Genomic DNA, 22694 nt, shown 5'->3' with positions numbered 1-22694 from the left:
TGTTGTTAGGTGCCATCAAGTTGACTCGGACTCACAGCAACCCTAGGGACATAACACTGCTCAGTACTGTGCGCTTCTCACAATCTTTCCCATGCTTGGGCCCATCCTTGCAGCCACTTTGTCAGTCTGTCTTGTTGAATGTCTTCCCCTTTTCCACTGACCCTCTACTTTACCAAGGGACATCTGGCGTTGCAGTGCCTAAGGCCCTTGACTGCTAACCAGAAGGCTGATGGTTCAAACCCACCAGCCACTCCTTGGAAGGAAGGCTGGGCAATCTACTTCCTCAGAACTGCCTCAAGAAACCCAAGGAGGGTTTGTTATGAGTCAGAGCCAACTCGACGGCAGTGAGTTTGGATTGGTTTGCTTTCCTACTTTGCCAAGCATAATATCCTTCTCCAGGGAATCGTCCCTTCTGACAACATAACCGGAGTAGGTGAGACGAAATCTGGCCATTCTCATTTCTAAGGAGCATTCTCGCTGCACTTCTTCCAGGACAGATTTGTTAGTCATTTTGACAGCGCATGACATTTTCAATATTCTTCAACAACACCACACAATTCAAAGGCATCAACTCTTCTTCAGACTTCCTTATTCATTGTCCAGCTTTCACAGGCTTATGAGGCTATTGAAAATACTATGGCTTGGATTAGGCATACCTTCAAAGTGATTTTTGTCGCTCTTAACACGTTAAAGAGGTCTTTTGTATCAGAGTTGCCCACTGCAATACAACATCTGATGTGTTGACTGGTATCTCCTGGGGTGTTGGTTGTGTATCCAGGTAAATGAAATCTCTGACTTCAATCTTTTCTCCATTTACCATAGTGTTGCATGTTAGTCCAGCAGTGAGGATTTTCATTTTCTTTATGTTGAAGTGCAATCCATCGTGACGACTGTAGTCTTTGATCTTCAACAATAAATGCTTCAAATCATCTTCACTTTCAGCAAGGAGTTTTGTCATCTGCATATCACAGGTTATTAGTGATTCTTCCTCCAATCCTGATATCACGTTCTTCTTCATATAGTCTAGCTTCTCAGATTATTTGCTCAGCATACAGATTGAATAAGTACAATGAAAGGATTCAACCTTGATGCACACCATTTAAGCAATGTGTTCTAAACCATGCAGTATCCCCTTGTTATCTTCAAATGACAATTTCTTGGTCTATGTACAGGTTCCTCATGTGCACAAAAAAATGTTCTATAATTTCCGTTCTTCATAATTTTATTCATAATTATTTTTTATGATCCACACAATCGAATGTCTTTGCATAGTCAGTAAAACACAGGTAACTACATTTCTGATATTCTTCTCGTGCAGCCAAGATCCATCTGACATAGCAATGGTCTGCCTTATTCCATGGGCTTTTCTGAATTCAGCTTGAATGACTGCAAGTTTTCTGTCAATATATTGCTGCAACTATTGCTTAATTATTTTCAGCAAAATTTTACTTGTGTGTGATATTAATGGAATTGTTTGATAATGTCCACATTCTGTTGGATCACCATTCTTTGGAATGGCAGAAATATGGACCTATTCCATCTGGTTGACCAGGTAGCTCTCTCCCAATTTTTGTGGCATAAAGAAGTAAGTGCCTCCAGCACTGTGTCGGTTTATAGAAACAACATGAAGGGTATACTACCAATTCCTGGAGCTTTTTTTTGGCCAGTTCCTTCAGTGCAGCTTGGACGTCTTCCTTCAGCACAATTTGTTCTTGATTATATGCTACCTCCTGAAATATCTGAACATTGACGAACTCTTTTTGGTACAATGACTGTGCATTCCTTCCATCTTTGGATGCTTCCTGCATCATTCAACAGTTTGCCCATAGAATCCTTCAATATTTATACTAGAAGCTGGAATTTTTAGTTCAGTTCTTTCAGCTTGAGAAATTCCAAGGCTGTTTTTCCTCTTTGGTTTACTAACTACAGATCTGTGCACATTTCATTATAATACTTTACTTTGTCATCTTGAGCTGCCCTTTGAAATCTTCTGTTTAGCCCTTTTCTTTCATGATTTCTTCCATTCTCTTTAGCTTCTCTACATTTAAGAACAAGTTTCAGAGTCTCTAATGACATATTTTTGATATTTTCTTCCTTTCTTATCTTTTTCATGGCCATTTGCTTTCTTCATATATGATGTTCTTGATGTTATCTCACAATTCTTCTGGTCTTTGGTCATCGGTGTTCAATGTGTCAAATCTATTATTCAAATGATCTTTTAATTCAGGTGGAATATAATCAAGGTCATATTTTGGCTCTCATGGACTTGTTTTAAGCTTCAAATGCACTTGCATAGGAGCAATTGATGGTCAGTTCCACAGACAGCTCCTGGCTTTGTTTTGAATGATGCTATTGAGCTTCTCCATTGCCTCATTCCATAGATGTAATCAGTCTGATTTCTGTTTATCCCATCTGGAGAGGTCCACATTTATAACCACCATTTATGTTGAAAAAGGGTATTTGCAATTAATAACTTGTTGGTATTGCAAAATTCTATAATGTGATCTCTGGTGTCATCTAACACCAAAGTCATTTTTCCAACTACTGATGATTCTTCTTTGTTTACAAGTTTTGTATTCCAATCACCACTCACCTTTGGTCACTGAAAACCTTTATAGTCCTTATAGTTAAAAACAAAACAAATTCAGATCAAGTCAGAGAAGGATGGTGAAACATAGCTAACATGGTGCTCCTGCTGAACTGTGTTTCATTCATGTTGGTTCCAGGTGTTTCTGGAGCACACAGTACACAGTTGTTGTTATTGTTGTTGTTATGTGCCCTCGAGTTGTACCCAACTCATAGAAACCCCTCCTTGGATTTCCGAGGCAGTATCCCAACCTTCCTTCTGAGGAGTGGCTGGTGGGATTGAACCTCCAGCCTTCTTGTTAGGAGTCAAGTGCCTTAGGCACTATGCTACCAGAGCTCCCAGTAGATATTCCAAAAGCAATTCTTTTACAGATGAGCTAAAGAATAATCTCCAGGAAAGTGCTAATGCAACAGTACATCACGTGAATCTCTATGAACAGGTAACTTTCCTAGAGACATATTTTAAAAAGTAATTAATGTAACTCATTGCTATTAAGGATACCAAACAACTAATATTGCTTTTTCTAATTTCTTAAGAATATTTTGTAAATATTTGAAAATCAAAATATTTCATAAGAATCCCAAGATGAAAATATATTTCAAGAAAAATTGAATAATTATAGACTTGAGAATGAAGTACTTATGTAAAAACTGGCAGTCAAATGAATATGTTTCAATGTTCTCTCCCAGTTTATAAGCCTACATATGTGATACAAAATAACTCTTCTTTCAATGGCTAATGTCACATTTTAAAGGAAATAGACATTGAATTTATTCCTCTTTGCTCAAGATTATGAATTATTACTGGTTTATTTTGAAGCAGATTTTGATTGTATATTCTGGATTGAGATGTGAATAAAGTGCAAAATTTTTGAGAGGTCTTTATTCTAAGAAAATATGGTATCATTGTCTTAAATTTTAAAAACACTTACATTTTTACCTACAAAAAGTAAATGATTTTCTTTAGCTTCATTAATTTATTTTGGGAGCTCTGGTAGCATAGTGGCTAAGGCACTTGACTGCTCACCAGGAGGCTGGCGGTTCAAACCCATCAGCCACTCCTCGGAAGGAAGGTTGGGCAATCCTACTTCTGTAGTGATAACTGCCTCAGAAACCCAGGGAGGGGTCGCTATGGGTCAGGTCTGACTCGACGGCACATAACAACAACAACAACAATTTATTTTATCCACAAGAGGTTTAAAATTTGCTTTCTATTGTGTATACTCCTGTACTTAGAATATGAAGGGTCCTTAGTTTTCATAAATTAAACTTTCAAAACCTGCAATTGAATACTGAATCCCAAAATACTTGCCTAAATATCTTTCATAGAAATATCTCTCCTTCCACCATACTTTTTGTTATTTCTCATACTATCATATGATGTTAATAACATCAGTAGAATCGATGTGTCCAAAGTCAGGTAGATTATTTCAATTAACCTTTGTAGTGGCATTGATCACACCTAGTAGTGGCACCTTTCATTATAACCTTAGTTTTCAAAGCAAAGAAATCTCAAAGTACAAACAGTTTGGCAATTATCTTCTCATCCATGCCACCTTCCTCTCCTCACTCATCACTCTCTTCACATCCAATCTACCCTGCTTCCCACTTGTCATGAAATTTACCTCCAAAAATAGGGAGTGATCCAGGTCTATTATCCAGTTCACCTCTTTATGCAGGATTTGTCTAATGGAAAGATAGCTGGCAGAAGTGTGATTCATGTTCTAGCCTAGTGGCTTCTTACGCTTAGTATAATTAGGGACTCCTCTGCCAACTGTCTTTGTCCCATTGGCAAGTGAAAGATGGGATTGGAAAAGAAATATCAGTTTCCTGGAGAAAGAGAGGACTCCAACTGTACACTACTCTAGCACCAAACTCTGAGTGAATGATGAATTAAAACCTATTGCAAAGGATTCTGCTATGAAAGATAGTCTGAGGAGTAGGTTGGGATTCTGTACTCAAATGAAAGTACTGAACCTTTAAGTTATGAAAACAGAGGACCCTTACTACTCCAATTGACCCATGAAGTCAATTCTGACTCATGGTGACCTTATGTGTGTAGAGTAGAACTAAACTCCTTAGTGTCTTAAGTCTGTTTCCTTTTGAAAACAGATGGCCTGATGTATCTTCCACAGTGTTTCTCAGTGGTTTTGAACTTCCAATGTCTAGATTATTAGTTGAGTGAGTGACCATTTCTGCTTCCATGGGACCACTGATTGAATAATGAAGTCCCAGTCTAAATTATGAGAAATTGTTATTCAACAGTATTAATACCACATACTAGTAAAATTTTTCTTCACATAATTCAAAAAGTGTTGCAGTATTACATCAGTGTGGAACTGTCATATAATAATATATTGCTTTACACAATATATTTTAGAATTTACCTATATATTAAAATAATTCAATTATTATTTAGATTTCCTTTTAGTGTATGAAAATAATTTTATAATAATAAACAAAAATAAAATCCAAAGATAAAATGCCACCTGCCACTTAACTATCTTTAAAATAAATAATCTGAAAAAGAACTTATATTAAAAGCACTGATTCTGTTCCTTCTGACTTCTGTTAAGGACCCCAGAAGTGTAAATGTTTCATTATATTTGTTTCTTATTTTTGATTTTTCTTAATTTTTAAAGGAAAAATAAAAATATTAATGTTGAAAGAAAATAATAGGTATTTCCAGTATTCAATCTCATCATTCTATCAATTGATTAATTAATTAAATGCAACAAACTTAATTTCCCTGGTGTCATTCTATACAGGGCCTCTACTCTATAAATCTCTATTAATCTTAAATAGTTCTTAGCAGTGTGCCAAACATCCATTTCTTACATGCAACTAATATTTCTAATATTTTTCATGTTAAATTTATTTAACCTTTCAGCAAATCTTATGATATTGTTCAATACTCTGTCTTCTTTGATACAATTATTTTTCTCTTGACTACATGACATTATATTTTATTTTCTTCTTTCTTTTCTGACTTCTTCACTCTTCTCTGCTATCAAATTGGAGTTTCTCATTTCTCACAGCTCAGCCCTATTCTAATTTTTCTCCTTATATTCTCTTTATTTAAAGAATTGAATTTTTTAAAAAAATATACTCCTGGTGTTCCTAGCTCATCAAATATAGAGGACCATATTCAGCAATGTATGAGGATTCTTCTTTGATTCTCTTCTAATCCATCCACATATATCTGGTAATAAATCTTCATTAAATTGAGGTTCTAGCATGTTTAAATAGGGTGACTTCAGACCTATAATGAAACATCATTGTTTATTGATTTTATTTTCTACCTTTCTAAAGAAAAAATGGTTGCAGAGATACTGACAGGGAACTGATTTAGCCAGATTCAGGAGAGGATGTGGAATGAGGGATATCATGTCTGATGTCAGATAGCTCTTGGCTGAAAGCAAAGAATAACAGAAAAATGTTTACTTGTGTTTTATTGAATATGCAAAGGCATTTGGCTGTGTGGATCATAACAAATTATGGATAAAATGGCAAAGACTGGGGATTTCAGAAAACTTAATTGTGCTCATAAGAAACCTGTACATAAACCAAGAGAAAGTTTTTCCAATATAAATAAATAAGGGGCTAGTCCATGGTTTAAAATCACCATAGCTGTGTAGGAGGGTTGTATCTTTTCATGATACTTATTCAATCAGTATGTGAATAAATAATATGAGTAGCTGGACTATATGAAGAAGAACACAGCATTAAGAAAGGAAGAAGACTCATTAACAACCTGTGATATGCCAATGACACAACCTTACTAGTTGAAAGTGAAGAAGACTTGAAGCACTTTCTGATGAAGATCAAAGTCTACAGTCTTCAATGGGGATCACACCTCAAAATAAAGACAAAAATCCTCATAACTGGACCAGTAAGCGACATCATGATACATGGAGAGAAGGCTGAAGTTGCCAAATCTTTTCTTCTACTTGGATTCATAATCCATGACCATAAAAGCAGAAACCAAGGAATCATGTGACGTATTACATTTAGAAAATCTTCTTCAAATGACCTCTTTAAGGTGTTTAAGAGCAAGATGGCACCTTGAAGACTAAGGTTCCCCTAACTTAACCTGTGGCATTTGCCATAGCCTCATCTTCATGTGATCACCAATTATCTTTCAGTTTCTCGGACTGTGGTGGCTTGTGTGTTGCTGTGAATCTGGAGGCTATCCCACTGGTATTTTGAATACCACTAGGGTCACCCATGGTGCACAGGTTTCTGCAGAGCTTCCAGAATAAGACAGACTTGGAAGAAAGAGGGAGTCCTCCACTTCTGAAAAAAACTGGCCACTGAAAACCTTAGAAGTAAGAGTGAAACATTGTCATTTTGAAAACTAAGGTGTCCCGTATCCAACCCATGTTATTTTCAGTCACCTCATATGCATGTGAAAGCTGCACTATGAATAAGGAAGACTTAAGAAGAATTAATGCCTTTGAATTGTAGTGTTGGCAAAGAATACCAAAAATACCATGGACTGTGAGAAGAACAAACAAATCTGTCCTGGAAAAAGATCAGCCAGGATGCTCTTTAGAATTGAGAATGACAAGACATTGTTTCACCTACTTGGATCATGTTGTTGGAAAGGACCATTCCTTGGAGAAGGATATCATGCTCGGTAAAGTGGAGGGTCAGAGAAAAAGGGGAAGACCCACAATGAGATGGAGTGACACAGTGGCTGCAACGATGGTCTCTAGCATAGCAAAGATTGGAGGATGGCCTGGGACCATGCAGTGTTTCATTCTGTTGTACACAGGGTTGCTATGAGTCAGGACTGACTCGATGGCATCTAACAAGAACAACAACAATTTATCAAAGACCAGTTTTGCTTTCATCTATTATATCTTGATATGTTTTCAATTTTCTCAACTCTCCTCTTAGCATGGCAGCCCAACTTATGCCATGTAGGAGCCAACAACTGCTTTTATTCCATAGTTGGTTTGACTCCATATTCTCTTGCCACCATGTAATCTGTTCTCCATTTCCTTTGAAGTCATCCATTTTTCAAAAACCAGATTGTTTGATAGGACTCCCTTCCTTAAAAAATTCTTCATATATGTAGAACAAAACCTACCTTCTTTAACATACTCTACAAAACAACAACCTATCTCACTTCTACCTATATGTTCATGCTCCTTTTTAGTCTCAATCTACCTTTCTTTCTATGGAGGGGAATTTGTGTGGTATCCCAGTAACAAAAATAAAATAAAATAAAGATAGCAAAGAAACATTACTAGGAAGAGTACTGCTATCTCATCAGGGTATAATATATTTCCATTATGTATGTGTAGTACCTAGAAAGAAGCAAAAGTTATGACTATCAAGAGGAAGTTAGAAGGGAGAAGCCAAACTGGAAAAGTAAACATGTATACATTTTAAACTATGAAAACTGGAAGCATTAATAGTCTTTAAATCTATTTTCCTTGTTACAAAAAGCTAGATTTTTCTATTTTGTTTTAAGTGATAGCTCCAAAGAGTTTATAGAAATATCCAATTCAAATGTGATTGTGGTAAGATTTAGACTATCACAACACATAATATAAAGTTAAGTAACAAAATGTAATTCAATGCAAGTCTAAACTTAAAAAAATCCTATTGGTTTTAATTTTTTAATATAACATAATTTAATAAAACTCAATATATCTAGTTCTAAAGATATTAGAATTTAGTTTAGTAATTTAAAATTCAGCTAGCATTGACAATTAACAAAATAACCAAAACCATGCCTAACCCACTGCTGTTGATTCTGACTCATGGTGACCCCATATGGTTTCTGAGGTGGTAAATCTATACAGAAGTAGATTGCCCAGTCTTGCGTCCGCAGAGTGGCTGGTGGATTTGAACCACCAACCTTCTGGTTAGCAGTCAGATGCCTTAGGCACTGTGCTACCAGAGCTCATTAAATAACTATATAGTTTAGACTAATATCATAATAGAAATTAATATGATGTATCTATTTCTTACATTGGTTTTGAGATTCCTGTTAAAATTATGTGACTTGTGTCCTTGGAAATAAATTGAAAATGTCCTTCCAAGAAAGTATTTAAAAATTTATAAATAAAATTTTATTATTTATTTATTATGAAAATATAGACAGCAAAACATACACCAATTTAACAACTTCTACAATTTTGTTACACTGACATATTCTTCAAGTAGTGTAACCATTCTTGCTATCCTTTCTACCTTACTCCATCATCATTAAGATAAACTCACTGCCCACTTAGTTTCCCATTTAACCCCTCATATGCTCTTATCACTCTAATCCCATTTAGATGATTCTTTAAAAGATCAATGCTCAAGGCAACACACTACTTACTAATCAAGTTAAAATGTTGTCTGATTTAAAGAGGACTTCAGGTGATAGTCTTAGCCTAAGGTCCAAGTGTCTAAAATTATCTTAGAAAAATAGCTGGAGGGGCTCCAATAGCTTCACAAAGTCTGGTTTCTTCAAAAAATCAAAATTTGCACACATTGCCCCTTGCCATCCTCAGGACTCTTCTGTAGTTGTACCTGGGCACCACCCAGCTCTTCTGGCCCCACGGAAAATGAGGCGGACTTTCAGGGAGACAGCTAGAATGGATTTCAGTTTCCCTTGACCCCCTTCCACCTCTGCTCCAGGATAACAGAGACCAATTCTTGTATCTTGAATGACTACCAGCAAGCCAATAAGACCCCAGCCATTATACAATGAGCCAGGAGGCAGAACAGAAACAATATTAGGCCTACTGATTGCGATGTCCCAGAAATCATGCCCCTAAATACCATGGGTGTCTGACTGTATGTAAGTAGTATCAGTCCCTATTTTGTTGTTGTAAAAGTATAAACGGGAGCTCTGGTAGCATAGTGCCTAAAGCACTTGACTGCTAACCAGAAAGCTGGTGGTTCAAACCCACCAGCCACTCCTCAGAAGGAAGATGGGGCAATCTACTTCCGTAGTGATATTGCCTCGGAAACCCAAAGAGGGGTCGCTATGAGTCGGGTCCAACTCAGCAGCACATAACAACAACAACAACAACAAAAGTATAAACAATGCAGCATTGATTAAGTCAACCTCTTTCAGGTGTGGAGCCTATTGATATGTATTACATCAGTCATACTGCACACCCTTCACCCTTAATGGATTCTAGCTGTACATCTGAGTACTATTCCATTTTATGTATCTATCCCATTTTATTTGTTTTGTTTTATTCACTGATGTACATTTTGATTGTTTATACCTCTCAGCTCTTGTGGGTAGTGGGCAGTGTTGCCATGAACATTGGTGTTCATATGTCTGTTCTTGTTCTTGATTCTAAGTCCCTTGAATATTGCTGGGTCACACAGTGGTTCTATTTTTAGTTTTTGAAGAAATGTCACAATATTTTCCACAATGGCTAAATCATTTTACATATTTACCAGTAATTAATACAGATTTTAATTTTTCCCACATACTAACCAATATTTGGTATTTTCTACTTTTTTTTTTTTCAATCTTAGCCATCCTAGTGGAAAGGTCAGCATAGAAGGAGAAGGCCTTCAGTAAGATGGATTGAAATGGTGGCTGCACAAATGGGCTCTGGTATAGCTAGAATTATGAAGCTGGCAGAGGACCGATCAATGTTCCATTCTGCTGCACATATGGTCACTATGATTTGTAGCTGATTTGACAGCACCTGACAAGAACATCCTAGTGGGAGTGACATGATATCTCATTTTGGTTTTGATTTGCCTCCCTCTATTGGAGGAGTTTTGGTGGTGTAGTGCCTAAGGTATTTGCCTGCTAACCAGAGGCAGGTGGTTCAAAGCCACCAACCACTCCTCAGAAGGAAGACTGGGCAATCTACTTCTGTAGTGATACCACCTCAGAAGCCCATGGAGGGGTCACTATGAGTTGGATTCCACTCGATGGCACTGAGTTTGATTGGCTAAAGACATTGAGCATCTTTTTTTTTTTTTTTTCTATCATTTTGATATCTTCTGTGGTGTAATTCCAGTCCTTTTCTCATTTTTTGATTGAATCATTTTTTAGTTAAGTTATACTTTCTTATTTATATTCATATTGAATAGATAATAGACCCTGGGATTTATAAAATTTTCATATTTATTCTCCTGAAGAACTAACTTTGGAAAGAGACCAAAAGCACTACTGAAGAAGAACAAAGTAGGAGATTTCACACTCTCAGATCTCAAAACCTACTATACAGCTACTGTACTTAAATCAGCCTTGTATTGGTACAATGGAAGACACATAGAACAGTGAAAGAGAAATGAGAACCCGGAAATAGATCCATCCACCTATGGTCAGCTGATCATTGACAAAGGGCTGAAATCCATTCAATGGGGAAGATATATCCTTTTTTAACACTTGGTTCTGGAAAAACTGGATATCCATATGCAGTAAAATGAAACAATATCGGTAACACATCATACACAAAAACTAACTCCAATGGATCAAAGACTTAAATGTGAAACCTAAAACTATAAAGTTCATCAAAGAAAAAAATAGGGGCAAACTTAGGGACCCTAATTTAAAGCATAAAAAAACTATCAAGCATAACCAAAAATGCACAAAGAGCATAAGATAAAGTAGAAGACTGGGACCTTCTAAAAATTAAATGCTTATGTGCATCTAAGGACTTCTCCAAAAGGATAAAAGGAGAACCTACGGATTTGGGAAAAAAAAAAAAAAATTGGCAATGACATATCTGACAAGGGACTTATCTCTAAAATGTATAGAAAACTCAACAGCAAAAAGACAAACAATCCAATTAAAAAATGGGCAGAAAACATGAACAGACCTTTCAACAAACAAGATATTCAAGCAGCCAACAAACACGTGAAGAAATGCGTGTAATCATTAGCCATTAGAGAGATGTAAGTCAAAACAAGAATGAGATACCATGTCAACCCAACACTAATAGTAAAATTCAACAAGACAGAAAATAAAAAATGCTGGTGAGAATATGGGGACATTGGTACTCTCATGCGCTGCTGGTGGAACTGAAAAACGTTACAACCACTGTGGAAATTGGTATGTCAATTCCTTAGAAAGTTGGTGGAAACATCATTTTATCCAGTAAAGTGATTACTAGGTATATATCCTAAAAAAGTCAGTGCCAGGACACAAGTAGATATATGCATACCCATGTTCATCAGAGCACTATTCACAATAGCAAAGAGATGGAAACAACGTAAGAGCCAATCAATGGAGGAATGGATAACCACAATGTGATACACACACACAAAGTAATACCATGCAACACTAAAGAATAATGTAGAATCTGAGAAAGACTTCATAACATGGATGAACTTGAAGGACATTATGCTAAATGAAATAAGTCAATAACAGAAGGGCAGATATTGTATGAGTCCTTTATTGTAAAAAAATCAAGGAAAGGTTTATATATGGAAGGAAACTTTCTTTGTTGGTTACCAGGGTGGGAGAAGAGGGAGAGAAAACAAAAACAAACAAAAAACTAACCTTTCCCAAAATCCTTTCTCTCAAATTTCATCTTTTTTCCCCAACTTTCTCAAATATTTGAATCAGATTATTTCTAGGTTAACTGTAGCATTAAGAAAATTATTAACAAGAATACTGTGTAGCTCTTTTATTATTATTATTATTATATTTTTTGATTCACAATATCCATCTGGAATTCTTTGTTGAAATGTCTATCCCATCACTATCACCCCCATCCCAATGTAATATGTGGGGATTGAGGGTGTATTCAGAATTCCCATGAATTCCCATGATACAAGCCTAGAATGGTGAATGACTTACCGAGGAGAATGACAACACAGAGAAGAATAGCGATTAAGGCTCCTGTACTCAAACCCGCTGAGGATAGGAAGGCTTCTGCATGGCAGGTCCGCACACGCCCATCTCTCTCGCATGCACAAACCCTGATGGTGAGGGTGCTGCTGCTGCTGAGAGAGGGGATGCCACCATCAGAGATCATAATGGGCAGATAATACACATCCTGAATACTTCGACTAAATCTCCTCCGCCTTGTCACAATGCTGGCTGTGTTATCTATGACAGACATAAGCAAAACAAAACGTACTTAGTAAAGCTGCCATTAAAGAGTCACATTTCCTTGAACGGTTCACATGGGGATATGTGAGTTCGGTTTTGTTTATTTATTTATTTACTTTTTCCGTTTATGAAATGGGCAAGAATATATGAAGGGACACTGATTACAGAGTAACTAAAATTGACGCTCAGATTGAGAAACCAATTGGAAAAATTAATATAGCTTGAACTAAGGGGGAGGAAAAGTAGTAGAGGAGAAGGAAGAAGGAAGCAATACACATTTTGGACATAAACATATTAGTCAAAAGATTAAAAAGGATACAGAGAGCTTTAAATCAGTAGGTTACAAACATTGCAGTGAAGTAGTGGGCCTGATTCCAAATCTGATCATTCTGAGTGGAACAGATATCTGCATTTTATGCAAAGTATTCAGATGTTGTTAAAGCACAATTAAAATTTAAGAATCACTGGTATGGATTATACTTTTTACAGAAATACAAGATCAACTTATCATCTTCTTTAGACTTAGCTGTGATTTGAAGCACTGATCTTATAGTTGAACACATCATGGAAAAGTCAATGTTGAATGAAGTAGACATTTATTCTTATGTGCTTTTAAAGTGCAATACACTATGAAAAGTCTGCATAATATATTATATCATCACAACCTTATGGGGGATATTAAATCCCTCATTATATAAGAAACATAATTTATATGACAAATCGTATTTTAGAGATATATAACTTGATTCTCAGAAACCAATTACCCAAGTTCACAAAGCTAGTGAATGATCACGACTCAACCCATCATACTCTAGAACCTTAATCAAAACTACAATGTCTCACTGCCTCCAACAATTCACCTCTAGTCAACAATGATGCCTTCTTGTTCACATACTATATGATTGCCTCAATATTGTTATCATAACTCCAGAATGACTTTGCAAAAAGTCCTTTAACTGCCTATCTGGAAGTGCCACTCAGATTCCCTTCAAGGAATAACTTATTCCCATAGTATATGTTACCTGGACCAAGGTCACATTCTTCCACACTGGCAGATAATCAATGACTTATTACAAGAATATGAAATTTGGGCCACTTCTGTCCAATCCAGACAATTCTGAAAGGCCTGTACAGATCCAGAGTTTTCCCTGAGATCAGCTGAAGTGGCATTAAAACTGAATGGTTTTAACCTTGACATCTGCCTCTGCCCAACCCTTCTTCCTCTGGCTGTCATCCATTGGGATTGATCCAAAGGACACACTCAAGTACACATCCTGCACATTAATAAACGGCAATTCAAAGTCTGCTTCCCAACCTGTGGCAAGAACTTTGAGTTAATTACTCTGCTGAAAAGTAAGTAAATTATTCAATAATTACATTTAGGAATTCTTTCTCTCATATCAATTCCCTTTATGTTGAAAATTAAAATTTTGTTTCACATAGGTATGTTTATATTAGCCATGATCCAATATGGTACAACTAAGTGTATTTTCTTCACTATATATTGATAAATTAAACCAATACGAAGATAATTATTCTTTTCACAAATATTCAATGTAAAGCACATATTAGGACAAAGAAATACATAAAGAGTTAGACAAAGAGATAGATAGGCGAGGGTTAATCCATGTAGGTATCAAAAAGACCATTTTGCATGTGGAAGAGGAATTAATATAGAATAATAATTAATAAATAGCTAATAAGTCCCCTGTCCAGCACTCTTCTGTCAGTTTGTTGTACTGTGATGGCTTGCATGATGGTATGAGTCTGGAGGCTCCGTCACTCCAGAAATATCAGTATATTTCAAAAGCCAGCAGGGTCACCCATGGTAGACAGGTTTCTACAGAGCTTCCAGAATGATACAGATTGGAAGAAGGAAAGGGTCATCCACTTTCCCAAGAATTGGTCACTGAAAACCTTATCAAGAGCAGTGAAACACTGTTTGATACATTACTGAAAATATATCTGAGTATCTCTGAAACACTGTATGACATAGCATCAGAACATTAGCCACTGAGGTCGGAAGGCACTCAAAATACAACTAGGGAGGGCTGCCTCCTCAAAATAGAGTTGACCTTAATGACATGGATAGAATAAAGCTTTCAGGACCTCCATTTGCTGATGGAGCATGACTCCAAATGGGAAGAAACAACTGAAATAATCAGAGAAAATAAATAATCAGAATTTGGAATTACAAAGTATGAATCTAGGAAAGCTGGAAGTTGTCAAAAATGAAATGGAACACATAAATATCAATATCCTAGGCATCGGTGAATGGAAATGGACTGGTTTTGGCCATTTTGAATCAGACAATCATTTGATCTATTGTGCTGGGAATTCAACAAACGGATGCCGCACTGGAGGCACTCACTCGGTTATGCCAAGAAATCTGGAAGACAGCTACCCCTCCAACTGACTGGAAGAGATCCGTATGTGTGCCCATTCCAAAAAATGGTGATCCAACAGAATGTGGACATTATCAAACAATATCATTAATATCACACACAAATAAAACTTTTCTGAAGATAATTTAAAATGGTTGCAGCAGTATATTGACAAGGAACTTCAGAAATGCAAGCTGCATTCAGAAGAGTTCATGGAATGAGGGATATCACTCCTGATGTCAAATGGATCTTGACTGAAAGCAAATAATTCCAGAGAGATATTTACTTTTTTTTTTTTTTTTTCATTTTCCCCTATGCAAAAAAGCATTCAACTGTATGGATCATAATATATCGTGGATAATGTTGAGAAGAATGGAAATTCCAGAACACTTAATTGTGTTCACAAGGAAACTATACATAGTCAAGGAGGTTGTCAATTGAAAATAAAAAGGGGGTACTTCATGGTTTAAAATCAGGCAGAGGGTGCATCAGCATTGTATCTTTTTACCATATGTATTCAATCTATACACTGGGCAAATAATCTGAGGACATGTATTACATGAAGAAGAATACAGCATCAGGATTAGAGGAAGACTCATTAGTAATCTGCGATATGCAGAGAACACAACCTTGCTTGCTGAAAGAGAAGATGACTTGAAGCACTTACTGATGGAGATTAAAGACTATAGTCTGCAGTATATTACACGTCAAAATAACAATAATAAAAATCTTTACAACTGGACCTATAAGAAGCATCACAATAAATGGATAAAGGATTGACGTTATCAAGGATTTCATATTATTTGGTTCTACAATCAACACCAATGGGAGCAGCAGTCAAGACATCAGACAACATATTGCACTGGGAAAATTTCCTGCAAAAGACCTTTTTAAATTGGTGAAGAGCAAAAATATCTCTTTGAAGATTAAGATATGCCTAATCCAAGCCATGGTGTTTTCAGTTGCCTCATATGAATGTGAAAGCTGAACAATGAATAAGGATGACCGAAGAAGAGTTGATGCTTTTAAGTTGTGGTGTTGGCGAAGAATGCTGAGAGTACCAAGGACTTCCAGAAGAAAGAAGAACTCTCTCCTGGCAGAAGTGCAGCCAGAAGCTTCTTGGAAGCGAGAATGACCAAACTTCATCTCACCTACTTTGGTCAAGTTGTCAAAAGGATGATTCGCTAGGGAAGAATATCATGCTTGGCAAAGTGGAAGGTCAGCAAAAAAGGGGAAGATCCTCAATGAGATAGACTGTCAAAGTGGCTGCAATGCTCAGATGTAACAAGGATTAAGAGGATGGTGCATGAGTGGCAGTGTTTCATTCTGCTGTACAGAGGCATTATGAATTGGAGCCCACTAGAAGGCACCTAACAACAACAACGACAAACAAGGCTCCTGTACTCAAACTTGCCAAGGACAGGAAGGCGTCCACCTGGCAGATCCACAGGTGTCCACCTCTCTTGTAAGCATAAACCCAAAATTTGAGCGTACTGCTAAATTGGCATTACTGTTACTACTCACTGCTGTTGAGTCGATTCAACTCATAGTGACCACTCCTTGGGTTTCTGAGGTGGTATCACTACAGTAGTATATTGCCCAATCTTCCTTCTTAGGAGTGGCTGGTGAGTTTGAACCACCAGCATTCTGGTTAGCAGTCAAATGCCTTCTTGTTGTTGTTGTCGTTGTTGTTGTTATGTGCCATCAAGTCGGACCCAAATCATAGCAACCCCTCCTTGGGTTTCTGAGGCAATATCACTACAGAAGTAGATTGCTCAACCTTCCTTCCGAGGAGTGGCTGGTGGGTTTGAACAGTCTGGTTAGCAGTCAAGTGCCTTAGGAACTGTGTTACCAGAGCTCCTGTCAAATGCCTTAGGATATTATTAATAGATATAGGTGTATATATATATATAGTCATAGCTATAGATCAAATGTCTATTCTGAAGGAGGTTTCAGAATATAGATTAAAAAAAAAGACAAAATATTTCATCGTGCACAGCACATCAGTTATGAGAATGCTGCAAATCTGCACTTTGAAGAAGAAAATCTATCACTTATTGGCTATTGGATCATAATTAACATAAGCTTGCCTGTATGTAACAATTCTTTGCTTCAGGGAAAACATAACTAACTCTTCAGTGATATGGACACATTGGTGGTCCTCTGAAGAAGAGATGAAAATCACTGATCCAGGAATCTCAGGAGACACAAATAAAATGTGCAGTGAGATAAGATGCAGTGGTAGATAGGGGCTCTCTTCAGTGGCTCTGACTTATGAACATTTATGTAAATTTATGTAAATGTTACTACATTTATTTGGAAGGGTCTCTCCTCTTAGGAGAATGATTGGAAATGCAATCAGAAAAAAGATCAGTAACATGATGAAGAAACCCAGGATGTTTCTAGTGCATTTTAAGTCCATAAATAAAATGCTTTAAGTTGGAGAAATAAAAAAAAAATGTTCTCTTCAGCATTTTTTCAATTGATGATTTTCTTTCTGAAAAGGAAAGGAGATTCAGGAAGTATGGAGTTGTCTACCTAAAAAGTCTTAACACAGCAGAAAAATGAGCTCTTGACAAGTGATATTATGTACTGTACAGGATCTGCACAAAATGTACTTGGCAAAGTCTCACTAAACTTGAGCAATAAAACTTTTAAATAAAACTAAACCAAAGACCAAACTAAACCTATCATCAATTCTGAATCATAGCAGCCCTTTAAGTCAGAGTAGAACTGTCTCATAGGGTTTCGAAGGCTATAAATCTTCATGGAAACAGACCAACTCATCTTTCTCCCACAGAGCAGCAGGTGGGTTTGACCTGCTGAACTAGCAGTCAAGTTCTTTAACCACTATGAATTAAAAGTAGCTGGATAAGAAATTATCTATCTACTTATCTATCTATCTATCATCCATCTTTACACACCATCAATAGATATACAGATATCTAAACTAAACCATGGAGTCAATTCTGACTCGAATCTGACTCATATTTCTGAGGCAATATCTCTATGGATGTAGATTGCCCAATCATCCTCCCAAGGAATAGCTGGTCGGCTTGAACCGCCAGGCTTCTGGTTAGCAGTTAAATGCCTTAGGGACTATGCCACCAGAGTTCCTACATAGACACAAAGATCTATAGATACACAAATGTATTTACACACACACATATGACTGGGTTGGTTTGTATGAAACAAAACAAAATGCCTTGATGGAACTGCAAAATTAGGCAAAAAAAGTAATAAAGGATATTTCATCTTGACATAGAACATTTACAAAAATTAATCAAAGTATTGTAGAAAGTTTGCAGGTCATCAAAATGGATAGGAAAAATTAATGTGAGCTGAATATAAGGAAATGATAACAGATGGAGCAGATGTTTATGAGGAAGTACTAAGTATTAGTGTTAAATAAAGGGTAATCTCTAATAATGTGTACCCAAGCTTTGTTATTAATATGATTTACAATAGCTTGGATGAAAACAGAATTGTCTAAATGAGTTGGAAGCCAACTTAACACAGCTAATATATTTGATTAAGATTCAAGGAGATTTTAATAATTAAAACAAAGTCCACGAACTATAAGAAATCATAAAAATATAGATATACATGTTAGGTGGTAAATTTTGAAAAATACTAGAAGAGGGATATCTTCAATAACAGTATTTTCAAATACGTAATAAATATAAACATAAACGTATACATACACACACATGGTGATATATGTATAGAAGTCCGAATAGATGCATGTGTTTCTTATTTACCTCACTTTAGTGCAAAAAAAGATTAAAATTTTTGTCCCTGATTTAAAAGCTGCACATGAAGCCAGTGAAGGTGATTATGATGAATAATTCATTGCAAGTCGGGGTTGGTTCAGATATTTCAAAGTGAGAGCAAGTTTACGTAACATTAAAGGGAAATTAGTGATGTCACTAATGTTCATAATCTGGAAATTTACTATGTGTAAACCTGAATTCAGTAATCAGGACACAGAGCTGCCATATAGGCTTAAAGAAACTCAGAATCATTCCCCAGATGTGTCAAAAGACATGTAAGATTTCTGTGTGTCATCTCTTCATTGAGAAGATGACTCCTGGAATACTGTGAACATTTCTGGGCCTAGTACTTTAGAGTGACACATTAATTCAATGAAGTATGTTTAGAAGACGTAGACTGGAACAGTAAGAGGGTTAGAAAATATGTTTTATGAGGAATATTTGAATCAACAGAGTGTGAGAATTCAACATATCAGATGTATATTTAGGTTACCAAAAGGCCTCTTAAAATTTTCCAGAAAACTTTGGAATTCTCTTACTAATCACTGTCTTCCTAAGTATAGTCCTCAGATCTCTGTTATTCCCAGCAATCATTTTCTCAGTTGAATGTAGACATGACCAGTAATATGTTTTATTGTTTCAAAATAGGCAAAGAAATATTTTTATTTTGTCATATGATTCAATGTCTTGTTCAGAAGAAGGAATGGAGAAATGCAGCTGGAAACAAAGATGTTATTACACCGATGTCTAATATCTAACTCATGTATACACATTAAAAATATCACTGTGATTACGAGAGCTGAAATTTAGAATTCTTTAATATCCAATAATTATTATTATGCTTACTGTTTCATTTTGTACATATTAAGAATTATTGAGATTTTATATTTGATGGCTATTTGTGGTGATCTTTCATATAAATGTCTATAGTAAACTGTATTTTTAAATAGATACATTCCTTTTATGAATTAAATTGTATTCCCCAAATATACTGAATTCTGTGAATGTGATCTCATTTGGAAATAGGCGTTTTTCTATTTATGTCTCTCTCTCTCTATATATATATACCCACTGTATCAGTATATCAGTGTATGGTGGGTCCTAGTCTAATCACTTCTGAGTTGTTATAAGACCAGAATAGAAGCAAACACACACACACACACACACACACACACATCACAATGCCTGCACACACACACAGAGGGTGGAAGAGATGCCTTGTGAAGGTTGTCTAAAACCCCTGGAACTCCAAAGAATCAAGAAACACCAGGGCTATTGATAAAGAAGAGATTGGCATGGCCAAGATTCTAATTTTAGGAGCTCTGGTAGCATAGTGCCTAAGGCACTTGACTGCTAACCAGAAGGCTGGCGATTCAAACCCACCAGCCACTCCTCGGAAGGAAAGTTGGGCAATCTACTTCCATAGTGATATCACCTCAGAAACCCAAGGAGGGGTCGCTCTGAGTCGGGTCTGACTCGACGGCACATAACAACAACAGCAACAAGATCCTAACTTACACTATGAGTCTCTACAACGGTAAACAAATTAATTTCTGTTTTGCACACCACCTGTTTGTGATATTTGCATTACAGTAGCCCCAGGTAACTAGGACTACTTGTAATTTCTGTGTTTGTACAGGGGTGGAAGTCTACAGAATATGGTAATATAACCATGTTACATGCAGCTTGTCAGTTCCATTCCTCCACACCTGTACATTGAAAGATGAGCTAGTGCCTTATCTTGTTCTCTTGGTTTTGTTTCCTTGAGGGAATACTGTAACTGCTCTGGGGTTTAGATACAATTTTCTTGAACCAGAAGTAGGTGTCCTATTACCTTTGTTCAATATTTTGAAAGACTTTCCTGGCTGGATTCTAATCTCACTGTTATTTAAGAAACTGTAATACTTTTGAGTTTAAATAAAGTGTGCTTCTAAAATACTCCTTGGGGCAAAACAAATAACCAACCTAATATTAAACTTAAACATTATCTTATATTCTGGACAGTATTAAAAGTATGCATTCTTTGAAACTCTCAAGTGCTTAGACATGCATAAACTCAATGGATTGCTTGTTTGATCATGCAGGCATAAAGATAGATTTGTTTTGAAATCTCAAGCTCAGCTTACCAGGCCATTAAAACAATATTGCCAAATCAGAGCAGCAGACATGTTGCAAAAAAGAGAGTATCCATTATCCTCACTTTTAAAACTCCAATAGAATCTGCTAATTCTTTCTTTGTCATTAGCTATGCCTGTAAATACCAAACTCTATATATAACACAGACCTGAAAAAGATATGTTGTTGTTATGTGCTGTCAAGTAGGACCTGACTCATAGTGACCCCTCCTTGGGTTTCCAAGGCAGTATCACTACAGAAGTGGATTGCCCTATCTTCCTTCCAAGGAGGCTGGTATATAGATGTGTATAAAACAAAACTGTGAACCCTGATCATGTGTAAACATGTCTGCATGAGTAGTAATTTAAACAACCAAACCAAATTCACTGTCACCAAGTCAGATCTGACTCATAGTGACCCCTCCTTGGGTTTCCAAGGTGATATCTCTAGGGAAGTAGATTGACCAACCTTCCTTCTGAGGCGTGGCTGGTGCATTTGAACAGCCAGACTTCTGGTTAGCAGTCAAGTGCCTTAGGCACTATGGCAGTCTGCTTCCATAGTGATACCACCTCAGAAACCTAAGGAGGGGTCGCTATGAGTCGATCCAACTCCATGGCAGTGAGTTTGGTTTTGGTTGGAGTAGTAATTTAGGATGAGAGAAAAAATGAAAGGATTTAAAAAATCTAACCCCAAATATAAAATAATTAATTAACGTATGATAATAATGTAATAGATATGGAAGTAGAGATAGGCACAGCAGTTTATTTTTTTAATAAAAATAGGTATATGAAGTCCAAGGGAAAACCTTTGCCTATTTTTGACCACATACCTTAACATAAATCAAAAAAAAAAAAAAAAAATCACTATCATCAAGTCGGATCCTACCAATAGCAACCTTTAACATTCAATATTATTTTTAGAAAGAAATGGATGAGTCAAAGCATGAGAAATTTTTTTTGGAGTCATTAAATTTATAAACACTGAAGAGGTTACAGAAGAAGCTCCTATGGATATGTCCTTAGAAGTCTTTAGAAAGTGAATACTTTCTAAAAGTATTCTTGCAGTACACTTTTTAGACAGTGTTTTTAGTTATGCAAAGTTTCACCTGCCTAAGGGAGAGGGTAGAGCAGAAGACCCCTCTAACCTCATGCAGCTCCAAGCAAGGAAATGATGAAAGCAAAGACAACAATGGTACCTATGTTTTCCAAAAACTAATGGAAATCAGAATGGTATGAAAGAGTATAATTAGTGATTTTGTTTTTCTACTTTTTTTTTAGTGGACATGAGTCAGCTTATTTTTCTTGTCATAATGAGATTGTGATTGGGAATGTAAAAAGGTGGGATGAAAGGTGGGCTGGCAAACTCATAAGAAAAATGTTCTTGTTGTTAGATGCCATTGAGTCATTTCTGACTATTAGCGAACCCATGGACAGCAGAACAAAACACCGCCTGAACCCACGGCAGCTGCATTATCCCTGCTATATTTGAGCCATCATCTCAGCCACCATGTCAATCCATCTGGTTGAAGGCCTTCCCCTCTTTCGTAGACCCACCACCCTACCAAGCATGACATCTTCTCCAAAGAGTGGTCCCTTCTGACAACATGACCAAAATAGGTGAGACAAAGTCTGGCCATTCTAGCTTCTAGGGAGCATTTCGGCTGCACTTCCTCTAGGACAGATCTGTTAGTTCTTTTGGCAGTCCATGGTACTTTCAGCATTCTTCGCCAGCACCACAACTCAAAAGCATCAACTCTTCTTCAGTCTTCCTTATTCATTGTCCAGCTCTCACATGAAT

At 36.5% G+C, this 22694-nt stretch overlaps 1 protein-coding gene across 1 annotated transcript in view; it reads right to left on the bottom strand.

Annotated features, from left to right (window-relative positions):
- The window catches only part of CDH18 (cadherin 18), a 707490-nt gene that overhangs the window by 4901 nt on the left and 679895 nt on the right, over positions 1 to 22694 (bottom strand). Inside the window, exon 14 of the mRNA XM_042782611.1 lies at positions 12371 to 12622. Within this exon, the coding sequence (XP_042638545.1) occupies positions 12371 to 12622 (252 nt within the window). The remainder of the gene's footprint in view (positions 1 to 12370; positions 12623 to 22694) is intronic.

Source organism: Orycteropus afer, unplaced genomic scaffold (assembly GCF_000298275.1).
Source record: "Orycteropus afer afer isolate SDZICR_OR568_19922 unplaced genomic scaffold, OryAfe1.0 scaffold00390, whole genome shotgun sequence".
NCBI classification, from domain to species: domain Eukaryota; kingdom Metazoa; phylum Chordata; class Mammalia; order Tubulidentata; family Orycteropodidae; genus Orycteropus; species Orycteropus afer.
Note: the sequence above shows the minus strand (reverse complement) of the source record. Positions and strands in the feature narration are given on the sequence as shown.